The 22711-nt window shown below is 53.0% G+C and overlaps 1 protein-coding gene across 3 annotated transcripts in view; it reads left to right on the top strand.

The window, feature by feature from the left end:
• Window positions 1-19757, top strand: part of MAEA (macrophage erythroblast attacher) — a 49827-nt gene extending 30070 nt beyond the window's left edge. The window contains exons 3-9 of one of the 3 annotated variants that reach the window (XM_006874111.1): window positions 6194-6397; window positions 9700-9822; window positions 13301-13377; window positions 14674-14782; window positions 18160-18293; window positions 19271-19466; window positions 19633-19757. In XM_006874111.1, the coding sequence (XP_006874173.1) occupies window positions 6194-6397; window positions 9700-9822; window positions 13301-13377; window positions 14674-14782; window positions 18160-18293; window positions 19271-19466; window positions 19633-19728 (939 nt within the window). In that variant the 3' untranslated portion in view covers window positions 19729-19757. The remainder of the gene's footprint in view (window positions 1-6193; window positions 6398-9699; window positions 9823-13300; window positions 13378-14673; window positions 14783-18159; window positions 18294-19270; window positions 19467-19632) is intronic. The other 2 variants (XM_006874112.1, XM_006874113.1) reach the window with 2 other exon arrangements.
• The last annotated feature ends 2954 nt before the right edge of the window (window positions 19758-22711 follow it).

The following is a 22711-nucleotide window of genomic DNA, read 5'->3' as shown; positions in this document are numbered from 1 at the left end:
TTTTTGGATGTGTGCGTTTATTGCAATAAATTGTCCTTTCAGCACCGCTTTCACTGTGTCCCAAAGATTTTGGTATGTTATGTTTTCGTTCTCATTTGTTTCTAGGAACTTTGTGAGTTCACATTTAATTTCTTCTACTAACCAGTCGCTTTTTAACATGGTGTTACTCAGTTTCCATGTATTTGACTTGATTTCCTTCATCTTCCTATTGTGGATTTCTAATTTGATAGCATTGTGGTCTGAGAAGATGGTTTGTAGTATTTTGATATTTATAAATTTATGGAAATTTGTTTTGTGGCCTAAAACATGGTCTATTCTGGAGTATGTTCCAGGTGTACTGGAAAAGAATGTGTATTGTACTGTTGTTGGGTTGAATGCCCTGTACACATCTGTGAGGTCCAGTTGACTGATTGTGTTGTTTAGTTCTTCAGTGTCTTTGTCAAGTTTCTTTCTGGTTGTTCTATCCATTTTTGAAAGCGGTGTATTAAGATCGCCCTCAGTTATTGTAGATTAATCTATTTCTTCACTCTGTATTAGAGTTTACTTTGTATATTTTGGAGCTCTTTCATTGGGAGCGTAGATATTTATTACGGTTATGTCATCTTGTTCAATTGTGCCTTTAATCATGAGATAATGTCCGTATTTATCTATTATGCTTGTTTTTGCCTTAAAGTTAATTTTATCAGAGATTAGTACTGCCACTCCTGTTCATTTTTTATTTCAATTAGCTTGGTATATTTTTCTCCATCCTTTGACTTATAATCTGTTTTTGTCACTGTGTATAAGATGTGTCTCTTGCATACATCGAATTGAAGGATCTAGTTTTCTAATCCATTCTGCCACCCGCCATCTCTTAACTGGTGCATTTAATCTGTTAACATTCAGTGTAATTATCGATTTGTTGTTGTTATGTGCCGTGGAGTTGGTTCTGACTCATAGCAACCCTGTACAGGATTTCCGGGGCTGTAAATCTTTACAGGAGCAGAAAGCCTCATCTTTCTTCCGCAGAACAGCTGGTAGTTTTGAACTACTGACCTTAAGGTTCGCAACTTGATTCTTAACCACTACGCTACCAGAGATAGGTATGGATTAATTGCTGTCCTTATGTTTGCTTTTTTGTGGTGTTGCTGCTTTCTTTGTTCTGTGTGTCTTCCTTTGCTGAGTTCATGCTTTCTGTGTTTTTTTCTTGTGAGTTTCCTCATAGTTTTAATGTTTCCATGTTCTTCTTGGATTTTCATTTTTTGGTATGTTGTGAAGTGTTAATTTTCTTTGAGGTTACCTTATATTCCATTAACTTTTCCCTCCATTTAGTATAATCTGTTTAGTCCTGTAATCTACCTGACCTTCTCACCATCCGGATCTCTGTTCCTATGTGTTTAACTTTTTTAACATTGTAATTGTTTAGATCATAGACTGACCTCCCAAATTTTCTGAGTTTGTTCTTACAGTTCTGTTCCCGACTCCTCCTTCTGTTGATTTAGTTCTGGGAGGTGCTGCCACGTATGTCAATCTCTGGTTGTTGTCTGTTCTTGTTGGTTCTCAGTCCACAGAACTCCCTTTAGTATATTTTGCAGCTCAGTTGGCTTTGGCAAAATCCCTTAGCTTCTGTTTATCCTGGAATGTTTTGATTACACCGTTGTATTTGATTGATAGCTTTGCTGGATAAAGGATTCTTGGTTGACTGTTGTTTTTTATTTCATGGTTTTATATATGTCTCCCCATTGCCTTCTTGCTTGCTTGGTTTCTGCTGAGAGATCCGAGCTTAATCTGACTTGCTTGCCTTTGTATGTAATACTTCTCTTTTCCCTAGCTGATTTCAGGATTCTCTCCTTATCTTTGATTTTGGAGAGCTTGATTATGATATGTCTTGGTGATTTTCTGTTGGGGTCTATCCTTCCTGGGGTTTGTTTAGCTTCTTGAATGTTTATCTTTTCCTTTTTCAGGATGTTAGTGAAATTTTCCTCCAGCAGTTCTTCACCTATTTCCTCTGTGGACTTGTGTGATTCTTCCTGTTCTGGAATGCCAATAATTCTTAAGTTATTCCTCTTCATGTTATCCAACATGAATCTTAGACCTTCTTCAGATTTCTTTATCCTTTTATCTGTTTGCCTTTCTATCTTAGTGGTATTGAGAGATTTGTCTTCCAGCTTACTAGTTCTGCCTTCTATCTCCTTTATTCTACTCCTTTGCACTTTTCAGTTTATTGTCTGTTTCTGATATTCTATTATTGGTCGTTTGGACCCCTTTCTGTAGGTTTTGAATTGTTTCTAATACTGTATCTATCTTATTTGATTGTTCCTGTAGCATTTTCCTTACTTCTTCCTTATTTTTCTCAACTCCATTGTGAAGTGTTTTGAAACATTTTATAATCATTTTTTTGTATTCTTTCTCAGACATTTCCAAGGCCTGCCCTCCTTCCACAATGGAGTCCAGGTTTACCTCTAGGTCATTTGTCTGTTGTCTCAGACATTTTATCTTGTTTCTAGACATGTGCTGATATGGTCATCTGCCTTTGCTTCTTGGATATGTTTAGTGTTTATCTGTGGCCTTAATACTTAATTGAGTGTGTGTTTTGGTATTTTTTTATGTTTTTTGATTGCTTCCACGTAGATGTGATCAGGATGTGAGCTTCCCTATTCAATCTTCTTACTGCTTAACTCAGTAGTTTTCACAGGTGTTGTCTGCCTCCCTGGTATGTGACAGTTGGTATTGGTTCTTGTCTGGATTTTGGTGTTTTATTGAGTGTGATTGTAACTTGAGTATATGGCAGCAGTTTCTGTCTCGTCTTGGGTAATATATATAGAGAAAGAGCCCCCCAAAGGTCAAAGGGGGAGCATAAAACAACAAAACAGCAACCGCAAAAAAAAAAAAAAAAGGCAAAAAACAACAACCAAAACTGGATTGGATACTGTTGTCTATAATCGCAGAAAGTGAGAAGAGGGAGAAAAGAAGGAAGGGGAAAACATCTGTAGTTTAATATGAGTATGACTTTAATGTCCTCTTTCAGCTTCTTGCCTTCAAGGTCGTCTGATAGAGTTCAGAATGCCACTGTTTGTTGTTATGCTGTACCTCAGGATTTAATTTAATTTTCAGCCTGTTTTGTTTTTAAACTCTCTTTCCCTCTCCACACCCCTTGTTCTGGCCTTTTCCCTTTAAAAACAAAACAACAACAACAACAGAAAAAGTTCAGGGCTGGCTCTTGGGCTGAGAGTATCTGTGCGCATGCGTGGCAGAAGAGCCCACCAGTGGTGGGGGTGGGGAGTGTCCTCTCACTCAGGCAGCCCCTCTAGTTGCCAGAATGGAGGTGCACAAACAATGGGTGGCCAATGAACATATACCAAAAAAAATTAAAAAATCAGAACAAAGCAACACTGACAAAGTATATTGTCCAGTTTTGCTACGAGGCTCCCATGCTGTTATTCCGTGGTTAGTGTGCTCCCCTGCTTGATCTTTCCGTTTGGTCTCGCTCAAGTTGGTGGCTCCGGGCTGCTGAGCCCGGCAGATTCAAAAGTAAGCCATTTCCCACCTCCGCTACAAGTTCTACCAGCTACAAGCCTTCAAACCCTCCAAATATTCCTAGATACGTGGTCCAGCGTTTCGGAGCTCTGCCCTCCATTTCTGATATTTTATTATTAATCATCTGGACCTTGTTTTGTGGGTTTTGAATTGTTTCCAAAGCTGTATCAATCTTACTTGATTGCTCCTATAGTACTTTCCTGACTTCTTCCTTGTTTTCCTCCCATTTTCGGAGCATTTGAATTTGTTTCCATATCATTCTCTGAATTCCTTCTCAGACAAATCCAAAGCCTGCTCTTCCTCTTCTGGAAAGCCTTTGTCTGCTTCCAGCTCATTTGTCTCAGTTACTCTTTTCTGTTTTGGGGCATGTTTTGAGATCTTTTGTTGTGGGGTTTTTGTTTTGTTTTGTTTTTTTGCCATTTTCAGTAGTTAGGTGGGTTTTTAATGCTTAAATGGATGTTTGTTACTGTGTTGTTAAGCTTACTGAGTTTCTCCTGGTGGATATGGTCAGGAGATAGGCTTCCCTTTTGACGGGTAATGCCTGGCAGCTGTTATTGGCTCTTTTCTCAATGGTGGGGTATTATGGGGTATGCTTGTAGCTTAGCTATATGGCCATGATTGCTGTCTCTTCTTGAGTAATGTAGGGAGAAAAAGCTCCCACCTCCAGCAAAAAAAGTGTGATCAAAAAGACCCAAAATAGAAGCAGCATAGAAGCAGAGACAAACCCACCACTGTAAGACAAAAATGAAACCGTAGCCCACTGGCCAGCTGCCTTTGCTACTCAGGCAGTGTGCGTGCGCTGTAGACGCCTCCAGCAGTGGGTGGGGGTGTCCACTAGCTCAGGCCACTGCTTCTGCCGCCTCCAAAACCAAACAGTATCCCAGTATTTTTGAAAATTGAAACAAAAGTGCCAAATGTCTCAGAAAATAAAACTTCCAGAATTGGTTGGGGTAGAAATGGAAAACTTGACACGTAGACAGACCAGCACAGAAGTTGTAATCAAAGGTATTTTCCAGGGGACTCTACTTGACATTTTTCCAAAATTATTCAGGACAATGTGGTTTCAAACATTTATAGAGAATAGAAAACAAGGGAACCATTTCCAGTCCACTTTTTTCTTTGGTAGTTTTATTTTGGAATAATTTTATATTTATAAAGGTATTGCAGAGATACTGCGGAGAGTCTGTCCTTATAGGCAGCCCCCCCTCCCCGTCCAAGCTTCCCTAATGTTACATCTTATGTAACCATATTGATCAAAACTAAGAAAATTGTTTTAAGTTAGTGGAGATGTTTAAAATCATCAGAACAAGGCCAGGGGCCAGCTGTAGACCATCAGTTGTTCATAGGCAAGTTCAGGTAGAAGCTGAAGAAAATTCAAATGAGTCCACAGAACGTGAGCTTGATTGAGCATATATCCCCCTGAACTGAGACACCATGTCAAGAACACTACTGACTGAAGACCAGACAAGTTGGGCAATGACATTAATGCTGTCATACAGGCAGAAATGCGATGCCAGATAAGCCCAGTCCTCGAGCCCTGGGAACAGCTCTGGAGGCCACAGTACCCCAGCACCTTCTGCAGAGGCTCACCCTGGAGCCAGCTTTTGGGTACTGTTTGTAAAAGCTACTTGAAAATCAGATTGGCAAAGGCTGCAGTATTGGTTTGCTAATTGTTGCTTCCTGTGAGGAGACTTGGCCCTAAAAGTCCTGCTTGGCTCTCCCAGGGTGGACCGTGGGCTAGGGCAGCGCTCTTCTTCTCCACTCACTGCTGGAGCACTGGCTGGAAGCAGCAGAACTTGCATTTTGTGCTGGAAAGAGCCTATAGTTGTTCAGTGTCGTGCAAATAGATCCTGGAAGTGCCTCTTCCTCGTTTGCACTCTCATTTGCTGCTAATACTCATTTGAAGGGGTGCCTAGGATCCCCTGGTGGCACAGTGGTTAAAGAGTTCAACTGTCAACAGCAGAGTTCAACAGAGTCAGCAGTTCAAACCACCGGCCACTTCATGAGAAAAAGATGAGACAGTCTGCTTCTGTAAAGATTTGACAACCTTGGAAACCCTATGGGGCAGTTCTCCTCTGTCCTGTAGGTCACTGTGAGTCAGGATAATGACAGGGAGAGTGGAGCAAGGGTCACACTGCACCAGGTACCTCCTGCAATGACCTCGGGTATTTGTAGGGAGGTACGGGGCTAGGCTTTCATCAGCCGACAGGACAGGGTGTGTGTGGTCTTACACAATTGACCACCAAGGTGCATGGAGACAGTGGAGGTCAGCATTCAGATCATGGACAGTGATTTTGGGCAGTCTTCCAGGGCTTGTGGCTGGTGATGGGCTTTTTCTGTCCAGACAGACCTGCAGCTAGCTGTGTGGGCAGCAAGAAAGCATGGTCCTAGCGGGATCTCTCCGCATTCTCTAACGGCCCTCCCTCTTCGTTGTCGCTGGGCTCTCTCTCTGACGTGTTTTTTTATTTAAGTCTGTCTTGTAGCAACAGAGGGTTAACCATGTCTGTACAACGGGGCTGGCACTTGTAGCTGGATTTTCCATGGACGCCTTGTATTTTAGCCGTCCAGCCTGGTGGCCACCGCGTACGTGCATGCACCAGCAGTGAGCATGGCAGCCTGCAGGCTGGGCCACGTTAGGTGCCCGTCCTGAGTGGGTCTTCTGTTCTGCATGTCACAGGCAGTGGAGTCCATCCAGGCCGAGGACGAGAGCGCTAAGCTGTGCAAACGCCGTATTGAGCACCTCAAGGAGCACAGTAGCGACCAGCCGGCGGCAGCCAACGTGTGGAAGAAAAAGCGCATGGACCGCATGATGGTGGAGCACCTGCTACGCTGTGGCTACTACAACACAGCCGTGAAGCTGGCGCGGCAGAGCGGCATCGAGGTGGGCCCTCCGGGGCACCCTTCATCCTGGGTCTGCCCTAGGGTGGGGCTTGTCTGAGGGTCAGCATCTGCCCAGGATGGCACTGCGTCCACGGTGTCAGTCTGTTCTGATTTGGAGAAACAAGGAGCGGGTGTGTCTCTGGTTGTCATGTGGGCTCCAGAGTTAGTTTTCAGAGGCAGGAGTGTTTCCTCAGATGTGCTGGGGGCTGCAGACATCACAGGGACAGGTGCCTGTGCAGACAGGTTGATCCCAGGTCACTGCCTTGGCTGTCCTGCTGAGGGTGCCTGTGGTCTTGGCCTTTGTGCCTTGTCTCGGTGCTGGGTGGGCCCCACAGTCCCAAATCTGCTTGGTCCTTGAGGCAGGGTTGCCCTGCTGAAGCCCCTTGACCGTTCTCTGCCACCCACCCCTGGTCCCCAACAGACCCGTCCCCACTGCTCCTTCAGGAGTCCCCCCCACCCCCATAACTTTGTCCTTCCTGCCCCTCCCCCAGTGCCCCTCCTCCATCTCCTTGGCTGGCGTCTTCACCTGGGGTCTTTACCCTTCAGGTCCAAGTGCCCTTGTGTGTCCCTCCATGTTGGTGTCTCTGTCACAGTACAGACGGCAGGTCACATGGGCTGCTCTGCTGGGCTCTCTGCTGCCTACCCAGCGCCATCCACTCGGGGCTGCATTTCTTACCAGCCCAGTAACCCCAGTCCACGGCACCCTCCCCATGTGGGCTGGGTCTACCCCTGCGCCTCTGGTATCTATCTGCCTAGCGAAGCTGGCTGGCTGGTCTGCGTTGAATGGACACTGCATTCATATGGACGGGCTGCTGGGATGAGTGAACAAGCCCGTGCTTTTGAAAGCCCCTACCTGCCTGTGTCACCGTCAGCTCAGCTCCTGGATCGCCAGCCAGGTGTGGGAGCCACGTGCTCAGACATAAAGCCTGTCCCTCACCCACAGTCCTCAACACAGGACACACACTGCCAGCAGAGAGGCGGCTGTGCTGCTCCCAGGGAGGAGGTTCCAGGCTGAGCCCCGGGACAATCCTAGGGAGCCGTCATGTGCTGAAACGGCTTAGAGTATGCCAAGGGCTTGGCCTGCCTGAGCAGAGGGATGGCCTGAAAGGCTTGTCTGCTGCCCTGGGAAGACATGGCTGTGGGCTCACACACAGATGGGAGCATCCTCTGGGCCGTAAGTGTGGTAAGGAGGGAGGGGGTCAGAGCCTGACCACCCTGAGCCTTGGGGCTTCGTGTGGGTGCAGAGGAGTTAACTTTCCTCATAGATCCATGTTCTCAGGGCCTCCGGGTTTCTCTTGGCCCACAGTGGTAGGAGCCTTGTCTAGATTTGCAGATTTGAGTTGTGCTGTGAATGGGTTGAAGGGTAGCTGCGCAGCTCCATGGTTTACGCCCAACAGGTGGTGCACTTGGTTTCCGCGCCTCCAGTTCCCAGGGCATCACAGCGCCGCTTCTCCCACCTCCTCCCCAGGGTTGTTGTGCTGTGCTTCCTCATGCCGCTGCCCCTCTGATCTCAAATGACTGATTGTTCCGTTTTCTTTCTTGAAAGAGAGTTGTGGAAGAGTTGATTTCAATTCCTGTGGATTCCTTCCACGTGTGTCAGAGTAGAGCTGTGTGCTGTAGGAATCTCGGTGGCAGGTTGTTGGCAGTAGTTCACCAGGCGGTGCTTCTGAGGTGCCTCTGGGTGGGGCCTCTGCCTGTTAGCAGCCAAGCCCTAATACAGGCCCTGCCTACCAGTGAGACCCAGGTCCCTCCCTACACTCACATCCTCCTCCTGGGCTCTGCCACGTGTAAGGGCTCCAGGAGCTAATCAGTTCCCAGAACTGGTCCGCCTCTCCTAGGATGGACACTACGAGTGCCCCCACTTCCAGCATCATAGCCACATGCAGATACCCACAGCACGGCCCACAGACAGACAAGCTGGCCACGCTCATGGGCGCTGTGCGTCACTGACATGGCTACTCTTGTCAGGCGGGCGGGCCTCAGCCCACGCTCGGCTCTACCTTCCATCTCGGAACAGAGTACCCGGCACCTGCCCACACCCCTCGGGTCGGAGCACGTGCCTCGTGCAGGCTGCTCCTCGGGGACGTGGACGTGGGGTGGTTTGTCCTGGGTTTAGCAGTGCTCTGAGCTTCCTTCCTCGTGAGTGGTGTCTCAGGATCGAGAGCATCGTATGAGCTAACACTGAGCAGAACTTTGCCTGTCTGCCAGAGGACCATCCAAAGGGGCGGGCAGGGGACCCAAAAGTGAGAGTGGCTGATCCCAGAGATGGGCAGATTTGGTGCCAGACCCGCGCAGCAAAGCAAATACTGCCATAAATCCAGTCGTGTGAAAGTTTGGGGTTTCCCAGCATGCCTGATGTGGCGCTGGATGATAGCGCTGGGCTGCACACCACAAGGTCGGCAGTTCAGACTCAACAGCTGCTCCTCAGAACCCTTTACAAGGTCACTGGGATTGGGACTAACGAGTGCTTGTTCTTGTTGTTATGTGCCATCGAGTCGGTTCCGACCCATAGCGACCCTGTACAGGGTTTCCGAGGGTGTAAATCTTTACGGGAGTAGAAAGCCTCATCTTTCTCCCGCGGAGCGGCTGGTAGTTTCGAACCACTGACCTTAAGGTTCGCAGCCCGATTTGTAACCACTACGCGAGTGCTTAGGAAAGCTGTTTTCCCCGTCTGGGCGGTGCGCAGTAACACGGTGGTCCCATGAGAAACACTGAGGGTAGCGTAAATGGGCCCTGGAAAGGTGACATGGTAAACTGGCACTTGTGGAAGGTGCGGGGTCTTACCACCCCCTGATTCCAGCCTCTCAGATGGGACAGCAGTCCTGGGAACGGGTCAGTGTGGAAACCTGGCATTGGGGTAGCATGGCCGCTGTCCCAGGAGGCAGTGCGGGTGCCCTGACACACTCTGTGCCGGGCTGGCGTATGGAGGCAGCCGAGCTCTGTGGTCACGCCCCCACGGTGAGGCACCTGTGCCCGGCTGGCTTCACCATGTCTGAGCACCTACCTGGGTCTGCAATTCTGTCATTCCAAGCCAGCAGCCGGGAAACGGGTCGCTCTGCCCTGCTGCTAGGTGGTCTCGGTGTATCGTATGTGTTCCTGCGTGTGCAGAGCCACCCTCCCACTATGGAGACAGGAAGTGAGCGTTCTCCGTGGGGTTGTGTTGGTGCTCGTCAGAGACGTGGTGGAGGGCGGGACCATGGCCGGGGGTGCGGGGGGAGCATTGGACCTGGGCTCCCCCACACTTGGCTGCTGGGTCAGTGAGCAGGGTCCATGTCTGATCAGGACCCACTTCCTGTCTTGAAGGACTTGGTGAATATCGAAATGTTCCTGACGGCCAAAGAAGTCGAGGAGTCCTTGGAGAGGCGGGAGACAGCCACCTGCCTGGCCTGGTGCCACGACAACAAGTCCCGGCTGCGGAAGATGAAGGTGGGCGGAGCTCCGTCCTGGGCTGTGGCGCTCCGCCTTGGGCTGCGGGGCTCAGCTGGCTGCCTGGGGGTTTGGGGTTTGGTGTGGAGATGGAAACGGTGAACGGCGGTTTGAGGGCACAAGTGGGCAGGCCAGCGGGCACACGCAGCATGTGGGCACTCCACACACCGAGGGACACTGGGCCCTGACTGCTCAGTGCAGGCACGTCCGCTCACCGCAGTTCAGTCATATGTTGGAAGGCGGCACAGAGCCCTGGATTGTGATTTTTGTCACAAAGCACACTTCCCGAGGCCCCTCAGTGTTGGCTCTGGCATCACGCCTTGCTTACCGAGAGACGCTGTAGCTGTAGGGCTTGCAGAGATGGTTTAGCTTTTGTGAAGCAGCCCCTGCCTCCGTTAGACAGTCCATTTTCTAAACCAAGTGCGCCTCTAGCCCCCTACCCCCCACCCCACGGGAGCTTGTCAGGGTGCACGAAGGACCCAGCCAGGGTGACGCTCTGCCACTCAGGGCCGCCAAAGCGAGCACGAGGCGAAGACCACCCGACAGAGTAGAGCTGCCAGTAGCTCTCCCAGAGAGAGTGAGGACGTGGGTGTGGAGGCTGTGAGAGGCCGGCCGGAATTGGTACGTATCCCTCGGCATCCCTCCCCAGACAGCCAGGCAGCCCGGCAGCCGTCCCTATCCTAATCACTTCCAGCCGGGGTGAGGACGGTAGAGGGACGGGGTGTTAGCCGGCGAGTGTGACTTCAGGCTCACAGGGACACAGGTAGCCACCTGGGAGTGCTTTGTGATGGCAACAACGTGCCCCTTCCAAAATATCATGTGTCAGCACCACACGTCCACATGCACACGGCATGAACTTGCACACCACACACTTGTCCCACACTCTGACACATGTATGTGGGCCTCCACACCAGTCACATACACCACCATATCGTCATCACACTCATATTCACATCACACACCACACCACACACTCACATTCACACACTCAGAACACCAGAGAGCCCCATTTCAGGTGGTCGAGCCCTTTCAGGGAACAGATGCCACAGGTTCCCCTGGACACGTTACGACACCACAGGGGTGTGTGGAGAGAGCGAGCACTGGGCACCTGCAGGCCTCAGCCAGCTGTGAGAGCAGAGAGCGCTAAGAATAGGGGCCTGTGTGAAGCATACGTTTTCTAAAGCTGTAGCTAAGTGTCAGTTCAGACTGCTGATCCTTCGGAATGCCCCCCAGCACTTGAGACCATGTGCACTTCGGACTGGAAGCAGCAACCATGGAGCAGGACCAGCTGTGGCTCTCTCTTGGCCTTTGACTGGCTGGACTGGGGCTGGTGGAAGGAGGGGCCTGGGCCACTGACCAGTACTCAGAGTCACTGTGTACCCTTTCAGACACTGCTACTCTAGCCATGGAGGGAGTAGGTCAGCATGGTGGTGGGTCCTTATACCAGTGCCTGCCCACACCAAAGCCCTGCCCCAGGGTGGGGACCAAGTGAGACATCCACAGGTGGTGGAGGGAGAGGATGGGGAGGTCCCTCTGATTGGACCCCTAATTTGTGGCACAGTCACTGGGTACTGTGACCCCTGCAGTCCCACCCTCATGCCCTCACCCTCCGTCTCTGACACCGTGTCTGGCTCCCGTTCCAGCTCCACCTCTGCTCAGAGCTGCTGCCCACGAGGCCAGGCCCATGGAGCCGGCAGGCGTGCTGCAGGGTGGGCTGGATGGGAAGCAGCTCCCTTAGAGGCCAGGTCTGTCGCTGGGGGCATGAGGCTTGTACTGGGATTGTTGCTCAGAAGACCAGCGGGCAGGCTGTGGCTACTAACGTGGGAATGTCATTGATTTGTGAGTGAGTTTACGTTGTAGACGGTTCGGTAGAATTTTCATTTCACGGCATCTTGGGGTCTGGCTACTTTGGAAGAGCAGCGTTTGCCTCTCGGTCTCTTCCCGCCATGTACTGGCTGAGAATGTTGTTCAGGCCGTCAAGTGCATTCCAGTAAATGGCAGGCCTCGATGCTGCAAAACGCAACACTGCCCTGTCCTGTCATCCTCATGGTTCCTATAGCTGAGCCGATTGTTGGAGCCACTCTATCAATCCTTCTCATTGAGGGGCTTCCTCTTTCTCACTTACCCTCCACCACAAGCCTGATGGTCCTCTCTAGGGGCCAGTCCCTCCTGGTAACATGGCCAACGTACATGACACTGTGTACTTTGACCTGTTGCCCTAGCTTCTAAGGTGCATTCTAAGTGCCTTCCAACCTGAGGAAGTCATCTGGTGCTAGATAAGACTCTCTTCTGCTGTTTGGAAGGTTTTCATTGGTTAACTTTTCAGAAGTGGCCTAGCTCTCCTTCTTAGTCTAATTTGGAAACTCCACTGAAACCTGTCCACCTGGGGAGACCTGGAAGTACCTGGAACACTGGTGGCTTCTAGCATTCTAGCAACACACAAGCCACCACCATACCACAAATGGACAGACAGGTGGCTGGCTGGGAATACATCATCTGTTTTTCTGAAACTGCTGAAAATAGTATGGCTTAGATCGGTACTTTTGTAAAAAATAATCCTGTTTTTCATCTTCAGTTACAAAAGTTAGTTTTGCATATTTGCTTCTTTGCTCCAGCTGCAAGTTAGAGCCAACACATGGTTGATAGAGGGAAGGGTTCCAAGTTAGCCTGAGTTGTTGTTGTAATTGCCATCGAGTCAGTTCTGTTGAGTCAATTCTGACTCGTAGCGACCCTGTACTGGGTTTCCAAGGAGCAGCTGGTGAGTATGAACCACCGACCTTGCAGTTCAAAGTGACCTTGTGATCCAGTACTTGTCTTCCAGCACCACACCAGGACTCCAGCCTGCCTGTAGGTTTTCCTAAAGACGGCCCGGCACCACCACAGTGGTGTCCACTCTGCCGGCATTCATCTGCAGTCATTGCGGCTTGTACTACTGCCCCGTCCCTGGGGCCAGAGTGGGCCTCCGGCCCTTCTCTTCCTCTCTCCACACCCACGCCTCTCGCCCCCCGCGAGGCTCTCCCAGGGCCTACAGCCGTGCACCAGCTGGGCCTTCACACTGGCTGTTCCTTCTCCCCAAAGTCTGTCACCTGCTCAGTAGCACCTGGATACCTCCCCGCAGCAGCCACGCTCTCTCAGTGTGCACGGGGAAAGCAGGAGGGAAGTGTTGGGCGCTGAGTGGTACCCGTGTCACACTCCCGGCTTCTATGGCAGTAACACACAGCCTGGCGGCTGTTCTCCGCGGGTGCGGGTTTATAACGGCCTCACCCTGTCACTGCTGTACTTGGGACCCACTGTGTCCTGCCAGTGTGCAAACCCTGCACGGTCTGTAGGCCGGCTGCTGCTCAGCCTCTCTGTCCTTGTCTGGCCTGCTGAGGGCCTGTGTGACCGTGTCCCCCTGTGGCTCCTGGCTGTAGCAGAGAGTGCACGTGGCTCCGCTCCAGAAGCTGCCCCCTGAGCCTCGTCCTGTCTTTTCTCTCAGAGCTGCCTGGAGTTCAGCCTGCGGATTCAGGAATTCATTGAGCTCATCCGGCAAAACAAGAGACTGGACGCTGTGAGGTAGGCTGTCACGTGGGAGGAGGGATCCTGGGAGGACTGTGGCCAGAGGGGCCAGCATGGGGCGGTGGGCCATGGTGAGTCGTGTTCTTATATTAGAACTCCCACATGAAACCCCCAAATGTTCCTGGGCTTCCCGGTTGTGTGAGTTTTCCCTGCGGGGCTGCTCCCAGCGAGGCCGCTGCCGCACCCGTGTGCTGTGGGCACCATGAGGCTCAGCCTGGGCATCCCCACAAGACTGCACCTGTGCTCACCCCGTGTCCCCATGCTGGCTGCATGGCACCTTGAGCCCCTTGGCAGCCCGAGGTGGCGAGTCCAGCATCCACCTCTGGGCTCACTACAGACCCTGGGGGTTCGTTCCTTCCACTCCCCTCTGTGTGATGTCCTCCTCACCCCACATGCCCCTGGTAACGGGCAGGGCTCTGCCTCTGTGGACCTTTCCAGGGAAGGACTTGTCTACATTTTCCTCATGGTTATTGTGACTGTCCCGTGGACTTAGCCCCAACAGAATGCCTTTCCTGATGTAAATGAGAAACTCAATGTTTGGGGCTATTTTTTCTCTAATGTTAGGAAATCGTGAACATGACTGCCAAGATGTCCCCACCATGCCATCGTGGTGCCTCCGACTCGGGTCAGCAGGGAGTGTGGTGGGGTGCCAGGCAGAGCCCCGACTGTGGGGTGCAGGCGCGTGCCTGGGGGAAGATCCTGGAGCGGAAGCAGGTGGGGGGCCTAGCCAGAAGGTGCGGCAGAGACTCTGCTCGGTGGTGGAGGCGGCTCAGCCTGCGCCGTGTGGTTTAATTCCAACCCTGACGTGGCTTGGCAGAGCCCTGAAGCTCAGGTGCCTACACCGTATTTATGTGTTCAGTGGTGCACACGCATCCCTCGTGGCTGCTGTACTGATGTTGCCTGAGTGCCCAGCTGAGACGGCTGGAGAAGGTCCCCAGAGGTGGCAGAAGCTTTACCCTCACACGTTGTTCCAGCTGTTTTGTGGGGTGGGCCTCCCTGAGGTGTGCCACTAGAGCTTGGGTGCTTACAGTTCTTGTCTCAAGGTTTTGTGGAACGTGTGCTTGGTGCGTTTACCTCTGCTTCCTGTGTGGGTGGGCGACTAAAGGCACTCTCTGCTCCCCTGACTGCCTGTCTGAGAGTGAGGGTCCGCCACAGTGGGTGGCGCTTCGAGTGAACAAGTCAGTGTGACTCGTTCCTGGAGTGTGGAGGTCGGACGGGGAGGCTCACACTGTTAGCTCAGCTCCGAAAGATGGAAATGTTGAAACATGAACCTGCTCAACTGTTGTTTTCCAGACACGCAAGGAAGCACTTCAGCCAGGCCGAAGGGAGCCAGCTGGACGAGGTGCGCCAGGTCATGGGCATGCTGGCCTTCCCATCAGACACGCACATCTCCCCATACAAGGTAACCGCCTGCCCGCAAGGACGCGTGATGGCCCCGGAGGCCTGTCTGGACACCCACACCCAGTGGCCCAGCACATCTCATTCCCGTGTGTATGAGAACTCTGGCTCAGGAAGGCTCGGAGCCTGCTCATGTTCCCCTAGCGCACCACCCTGAGTAGGTCTGGCCCACCTCCACCCCACCACACACATACCCCCCAAACTCCATGCTCAGCTGCTGGTTTGAGTGCAGCCTGGACCATGGCAGCAGCATCCATGGAACATGGACGAGAGAGGCCTGAGCAGGTGCCCAAGCCTGTGTGCTCTGCAGGGGCTGTGGGCAGACCGAGGGCCCCGTGTCCACTGAGGGCAGCATGCGCCCACTCTGGCAGAGAATCAGCTGGAATGCCGGCCGCCTCTGACAGCCCTGGGCAGGTGCTCAGCCAGCCTCTGCTCTCCAAACAGAATCAGGCATGGCCTTCGTTTCCTTGTCCACAGGACGCCCAGCACCTAGCCACATGTGGCCAGGTGGTGCTTCTGGAAGCTTTTTACTGATCAGGGACATTGTGTGCAGCCTTGCCAGGCCTCCTGACTACCCTAGGGCCCCCACACTTCAGTGTGCACCCCCGCTAGCCTGCCTTCCACATCAGGTCCCCACGGGCTCAGCCAGTGGTGCTGGTCACTGTTGCCGGGCCTCTTCACAGACTCCTGGCTGAGGTCAGAGACAGCTGGTGGGGCGCCGTGACGTGAGGCCCAGCCAAGAAGGAGGCAGTGTCCGCTGCTCTCAGACTCTGAGCCCGCCCAGTGGTGGACTAGATGGGTGCTCACAAGGAGGCCACGCACACAGGAATCCAGAGGGGAGAGCCAGCAGACGTGGCGGCAGCTGCCTTTCCCTGCTCGACAGACAGCGGGTGACTGTCCCGGTGTCACAGACCTGGACCTGCCACTGTGATGTGACTGGAAGCCTTTGGGGGGCAGACACTGCTCCTCAGGTGCTTGTCTGGGGTACCACTCAGCCCCTGCACGGCTCCTGTGCTGTTTCTGTCTGCTGTCTGCTTACCGCCCGTCCCAGCAGACCTTGCCTTCTTGCCTTGAGCCATGACGCCCTGTCTTTAAGGGCTCTTCAGGAAAGGCTCCCAGGCCCTGCTCCCACATGGTACCTTCTGGCCATGTAGCCGCTAAGAGACCTGGTGCGGGGCCTATGCTGCTTCAGGCGTCGGGGTGCATGAGGGTCTCTTGAGCATGCTCTCTAGATGCGACCTTTTCCATGTTGAGCTGCACAGAGACCTCCCTCCTGACTCCAGCTGTGGGGGTCCCCTCATTCTCTTTGTATGTGAGGAATCACCTTAGAGTTAGCCCCTGAGTCCTCTGCTGAGATAGATGGACTGAGCAAGCATTGGGAGAGCTTGTTAAAGTCCGGATTCTCAGTCCATGTATCTGGGTAGGAATGCAGGTTCCCAGCAGTGCTCTACCCAGATGGAGCCGGTGTGCAGCCAGCCCTGGTCCGTAGTACTTCTCTGGCTGGCGTTTTATCGATACATACACGGCCTCTCACTCTCCTTGGTTCTTTGGGGTCTTTCTCTTCCGTCATTTCTGGTCCCGTGGCCTCATTTTAAGGAAGAAGTGTCAGGAGAAGTACAATCGGAATGCTCCTTAGACGTGAGCACGGCGAGACCTGGCCTCGTATACTCTGGACGTGTCCTCAGGAGGGACCAGTCCGCTAAGGACAGGCGAGATGGACGGGCACAGTGGCTACACAGTGCTGCAGCTGGTCTTCAAACCGGGCAGTGATTGTGAAGGGTGGGCAGGACCCCCGGTGTGTCCTGATGACCTAACACCAGCAGTTAGCACCCGTGTACTAATCAGAAGGTCTCCCCCACAGGAGCAGGATGGGGTGGCTGCCCTCTGTCCTGCAGGGGCGCTGCGAGGAGTATAGTCATCTGGACGGCCGTGGATTGGCTTGGGTCGGCCGCCTTTTCCACGCCTGCTCTGTGGCCCCATGACTGGAGGTCTCCGTGGCTCCGTGCCTAGAGACTGGAAGGAGGCAGAGTCCTCTTTAACTATGTCCACCAGTTCCCTGGGCATGTGGGTACCCTTTTCACACAGTTCCAGGGGGAGGCAATCCCTCTCGTGGATTGAACAGAGTTTGCACTCTGAGTTTTGAAGCTGTCCATCCATCTTGTGGGCCGCTCCACAGGGAGTAGGTACTGCAGGCCTCCACGAGGCTGAGCTACTCGGATCATTTTATAAGTAAAGCCCCAGGGGGGTCATCGTGTGCTGTGTCTGCAGTCTCCTCTGGAGAAGACTTAGACGCTCTGGAAGCCTGACCGCTCCCAGGAGAGCATTGGTGACAGGCTGAGAAGACGCACAGCCCGCCTTCCTGAGCAGCCACCCGGCTGGATACGGGACGTGGAGGGAGCAGCTGGACAATCACTGCAGTCCGCCCTTCACTCTGCACTCAGACGTCCCCAAGCATGGTGCCGTGCCCCGTGATGCAGGACGGCTGGACAGCAAGCACATGGCAATGAACCAGTGACCAAGCACTGGGATGGTCAGAGACTTCGCAGTGTCTCTGGAAACTGAAAACTTCTAATTGAGTTTCCAGAGAGATTCGAGACAATAGCGTCTCCTAAAAAGAAAAAATGGGATGCTATGGAAAATGCAACCAAGAGTTAGGATACTCCTGAAATACAATCAAGTTTCCAAAGAATGAGCAGAACCTTCTTTGACGGTGAGAAGTCAGTAGGCAAGGTCTAAACCGGACCAAGCAGTAAACGCTGTGAAGCTGTGGCCAGGGGGGCCTGAGGAGGCGAATGCTGGGGTTAATGATGGCATACCCTAGAAAAAGAGTCTGAGGAACTCACAAAGCATGGCCCCTCCCCTGAACCCAAGATCAGTTTAGGGATAGCTGGTAACCAGGTTTAAATTTGGATCCAGACATGGAGCTGTTGTTGCCTCGAGAAGACATTGTTTCTCTGAAATGAGACTTTGCCCTTTAACCTTCCCCATTTTCCGAGAGAGATCTTTGAGCTTGTGGTGCTGAGCTCTGTGCACTACTGTAAGAACTCCCTCTGGTTCACAGACAAGTGCAGGAATATTCTGGAAAACTCCATCGGAAGAGTGGCCTGTGCGTGGCTTGTCATCCAGGGCTCAGGGAGATCCCCGAAGCTGGCGTGGTTCCACTCTCAAACACCGGGGTGGGAGCGCTTGGACAGCAGGGACTCTGGTTTGGTTCTGGGTCACCTTAGTTCCTTCCCCACATGGAAAATGGTTCAGATGAGTTTTCAGCTGATGGACCGCCCCTTGTTTAAACTGTCCCTCTGGGCTCACAGCCTGGACAAGGAGTCCTCCAGAGCTGCCCTAGGAAGCCCCTTGCAGCCCCCATGTCCTCGTCTCTTCCAGGACCTTCTGGACCCAGCCCGGTGGCGAATGCTAATCCAGCAGTTTCGGTACGACAACTACCGGCTTCACCAGCTGGGCACCAACTCAGTCTTCACACTCACCCTGCAGGCTGGCCTCTCGGCCATCAAGACTCCGTATCCTTCCGCTGTGCACTCTGCCATCTCCTCCCGGATCTGCTCTCACGGGATGTGAAAGCTGAGATGTGCTGACACCAGGTTTAGATGCAGTCTAGGTGCCCCTATAGTGACACCAGGCTCAGACGGGGTCCAGATCCCCCACAGTGACACCAGGTTGAGAACGGGGTCCGGGTCCCCCCAAGGTGACACCAGGTTCAGATGGGTCTAGGTCTGTCTGGCTTCATGGGAATCCCTGCCCACATGGTGTCCAGTGTCCACTGTGAGTGTATATACACCATCGTGCTCTCCTAGTCAGTAGCAATCCCAGGTGTACAGTGTGGTCTGAGAGCCAGCATGTGTGTGTGGACAGCTGTGACACTGACCTGGAAGCATGACTCTCCAGTCTGGTCCCTAAGAATTCAAAGGCGTCATAGTTGGTCTGAACCCTTGATGGCCCTTCTAAGTATTTGGTTTCAGATGAGCTAATACTAAGGCACCGCTTCTCCGCTTCTCAGGAGAGCAACGTGGTGCTCCATGTGCACCACCTGCGCCTCCCGTTTGTGCATGCACGGCTGAGGGCACAGTCAGACCACACACTGTCCCCTCCATGTGGTCCCCCCAGGATGACTGCTGAAGTTTCTTTGCCTGGTGTGCCTGGTCATTGTCCATCCTCACCATCCTCTCATCAGGGCACAGGCCAGCTGGGCAGTCTCCACTTGTGACGGGACTTGTCACATGGCACTGGCAGCCCCCCAGCCCCTCACATCCTCCTCCCTATGGAGCCTTCCCTGAAGTTCACGAGAACGTCTCTAATCACGCTAGAGACTCAGCGCTTTCTGGGGCCTGAGACGGGCATGCCCTCCCAGCTAGAGCGCTCCTAGCAGAGGATTCTTCCTTCTTGTCTTTGCCTTGAAAAGTGAGTGCGCATTTTCTGTGCTGAGCCCAGGACAGGTACACGGCGAGTCCCCGCTAGCCTTCCTTAACCTGCCGCCCAGACAGTGCTACAAGGAAGATGGCAGCTCCAAGAGCCCTGACTGCCCTGTGTGCAGCCGCTCCCTCAACAAGCTGGCACAGCCCTTGCCCATGGCCCACTGCGCCAACTCCCGCCTGGTCTGCAAGATCTCTGGTGATGTGATGAACGAGAACAACCCGCCCATGATGCTGCCCAATGGATACGTCTACGGTTATAATGTGAGGGGCCCGGAGAGGGGGACAGGCAGCGTACACTGCACCCCGACCACGACGCATGCAGAGCCATGTCCCAGGCATTAGCTGCCGTCTGAAGTGGGCGGAGGAGAGGTGGAGAGCTCCAGGGGCTGTGGGTCTGGGTCTTAACGTGTCTGGTCTCCCTTTGCAGTCTCTGCTTTCTATCCGTCAAGACGATAAAGTCGTTTGCCCGAGAACCAAAGAAGTCTTCCACTTCTCACAGGCCGAGAAGGTGTACATCATGTAGGCCGTTGTCAGCACACGGGGGCGGGCTCCCACCTACCACTGCGTCGTCATGTCCCGCGACCAAAGAGGAGCGAGCAGCGGCACATACTCTGAGAAGAGAGGAAACGTGCTTTCATACGTTTGTACTGGAAACATTTTGATTGGTAGGATTTTGTAATATATGCCAACTCTTTGATGCTTCTGAAAAGTACTTTCACCTTTCAAAGGCAGCCTTTCTCTACAGACGGACTTCAACACCTAGGGAAACTTCTAGAACGTTTCAAATATAGGAATCAGTCATTTTTCCCCAGGGTTTCTCACAGTTTCCCTCCCGTTTTGCTAATAATGAGACTTGGGACTCAGCCTCGCGTCTGCCTCCCGCTGGGCCTGGTGAGGTAGTGACATGCGATATGACCACAGGTGTGCCCCACAAGTGACCATGGATCCTTCCTCGTGGCGCTGGTCCCACTGGAGCCCCCCTGCCACGCCAGGGCACGTGGGCCAGCGTCAGCACCGTGCACACCGCCTTACTTCCTGCTTTGAGAATGTATCCCGTGGAGACCACTGGACCGAGTTTGTGCTGAGGCCTTGCCGAGGGCTCTGCATTGAGTCCACGCTACCCACCAGCCGGGACGGACGGACGGCCGAGCTGTCTCTAAACCGTGCTGCAGAGGTTTGTATGTAGCGCTTATTTTTGCATGTTGATGTCAATTAGCTAATAAACTGTAAATGTCAAACAGGTCAATAAAATGGTTTTCTAGTTCTCATTTCTGTGAGGAGGCAGCTGCTGTTGGCTTCTGTGCTGCTTTCCCCTGCCTCCCACCCAGCCGTCACCGAACTGCCAACAGACCGTCCCAGAGGGGTCCCGGGGGCCTGCTTGCCAGGACCCTCTCGGGGTCTCAGGTCCTTTGAAGTTGTCAGAACCCAAGCATGCCTCCTGCTAAGGGGCTGGCCACCACCCAGGCCCCTCAGGACCCAGGCCTGCATTGGCTCCGGCTCTGGGAGCCGAGTCTACACTGCCATTCCTTCCGACATAGCAGATACTTTCCCCAGGAGTGCTGGGCAGCACCTTCCAGACCACTTGCTTGGAGCTCCGTCTGCTTGCGTGTTGGGTACAGCCCCAGCAGCTCTGAGAAGTGCTCACTGCCTTAGTGTGACCATCTGCATCAACATCTCCTCCCGATGGTAGCCAAGGGTGGCCCAGAGCACAGCGAGAGACCCCACCCAGCCCATGAAATGGATTATGAGCACAGACCAGGGTGCTGCTTCACGGGACCACCCTGCCAGCAAGCCAGTGCAAGGACTCCAACTGGGAAGGGCACCCACATCTTCTGTCCCGACGCCCCAGCCCTCCCAGTTCAGACTTAGGACCTATTGTGTAAGGGAGATTGGGCTGAAGCCACCAGCGGTTCCCTCCTTCAGCACAGCTCTGTCCTGTGGACACACACTGGATACCCCAGCCGGGGAACTTCCCCACCCGCCCACTGCGCTGGAGGGTGCCAGTGATCCACCTGTCCCCGCTACCTGTGGGCACCTTTCAGAGAGGTGCTGCCCCCTATGTCTGATTGCTCACACCTGGAACCCAGTACCCACCTGACTGGATCACCATCACCCCCGTGGCAGCCTGCCCCGGTCACCGAGAGCTATAAATCCACACCTTGGAGACCCAGCAGCGATGGCCCTCAACTCCGGACTCCCTCCCCTCCAGTGAGAGCGGCTGGGGCACATGTCCCTGGGTAACAAACTTGGGCCCCATGTCCATCTTCCCTGACAAGCGTGTCCCACTTTTTGAGAAACCAGGGAACCCCACTGGGCCCAGCAACCTCTGAGCCCTGGCTTTTCCCTCCCTCCACCTGCTCAGCCCCCTGGCCGCGGCCCTGACCCCCCTGCATAACTAGGTCAACAGCACCACACCTGCCTCACCCTGAGGAGAACTCAGCTCACAGCCCCTCCCACTTCAAAGCCCACCGGTCCAAGTTTGTTCTTGGCCACGTTTTAATGCTTCTATATCATCATAAACCAAATAACAGAGAAGGCATTTCCCAAAAGCTAGCACCCCCCATCTTCCCTGGAGTCGACGTGGCCCTCGGGACTGTGTTCACGTGCACTCAACTCCCATTGTCATCCCTGCAAACATCACATTTGTTCTGTACTCAAAACACAGGGTGAAACCTATGTGAGACTGCAGTGTACTCACGACTTCATGGTCCTTTCAAGAAACGCGTAATTTTCCCTAATACGGTGCCCTCGACATGGATGCGCGGTCCCGGCTTTCTGGGATTGTAAATCTACATTGGGACTACGAGGCCCAGCCCTGGGCTCACAGCCTCCATGGCTTTGCTCCCTAATAGACCTGCACCTCTCCTGTACTGTACCCCGTGACCCGATCCCCACTCTGAGGCCTTGCTCGTGCTTTGAGGGAAGTTCATGTGACACCCCATGTGTTACCATCACTAGCTACTCTTGCTGGTGGTTTTGGCGGCTTGTTTCAAGCGATCTTTGCCACCTTCACACCAGAAAGGAGCAGGTGTGGTGAGTCCGCAGAATGAGATCACTTTGTTCATTGCTGTATCGTCCTGTGACGGCTTATGTGTGGCTGTGATGCTGGAAGCTACGCCACCTGTATTTTAAATACCAGCAGGGTCCCCCGTGGTGAACAGGTGTCCACAGAGTTCACAGTCTAATACAGTAAGTGCCAGGAAGAAGGCGAGGCAGACTACTTCTGAATGATTAGCTACTGAAAACCATTTCACTAGCAGCAGAACATTGTCTGATACATTGCCAGAAGATAAGCCCTTCAGGCTGGAAGGCTTAGAAGGCGCCCAATATGATTGAAGAAGAGCTGTCTCTTCAAAGTATGTGGGTGGTGGTTATATGCTGGGGACCCCGCATAGGGTTTCCAAGGCTGCAAATCTTTACGGGAGTAGAAAGCCTCATCTTTCTCCTGCGGAACAGATGGTAGTTTCAAACTGCTGACCTTGAATGTAAGCATCCGACTTATAACC

This window comes from Chrysochloris asiatica, unplaced genomic scaffold (genome assembly GCF_000296735.1).
Source record: "Chrysochloris asiatica unplaced genomic scaffold, ChrAsi1.0 scaffold00262, whole genome shotgun sequence".
Lineage (NCBI taxonomy): Eukaryota > Metazoa > Chordata > Mammalia > Afrosoricida > Chrysochloridae > Chrysochloris > Chrysochloris asiatica.
This window is presented reverse-complemented; position numbering and strand designations above follow the sequence as displayed.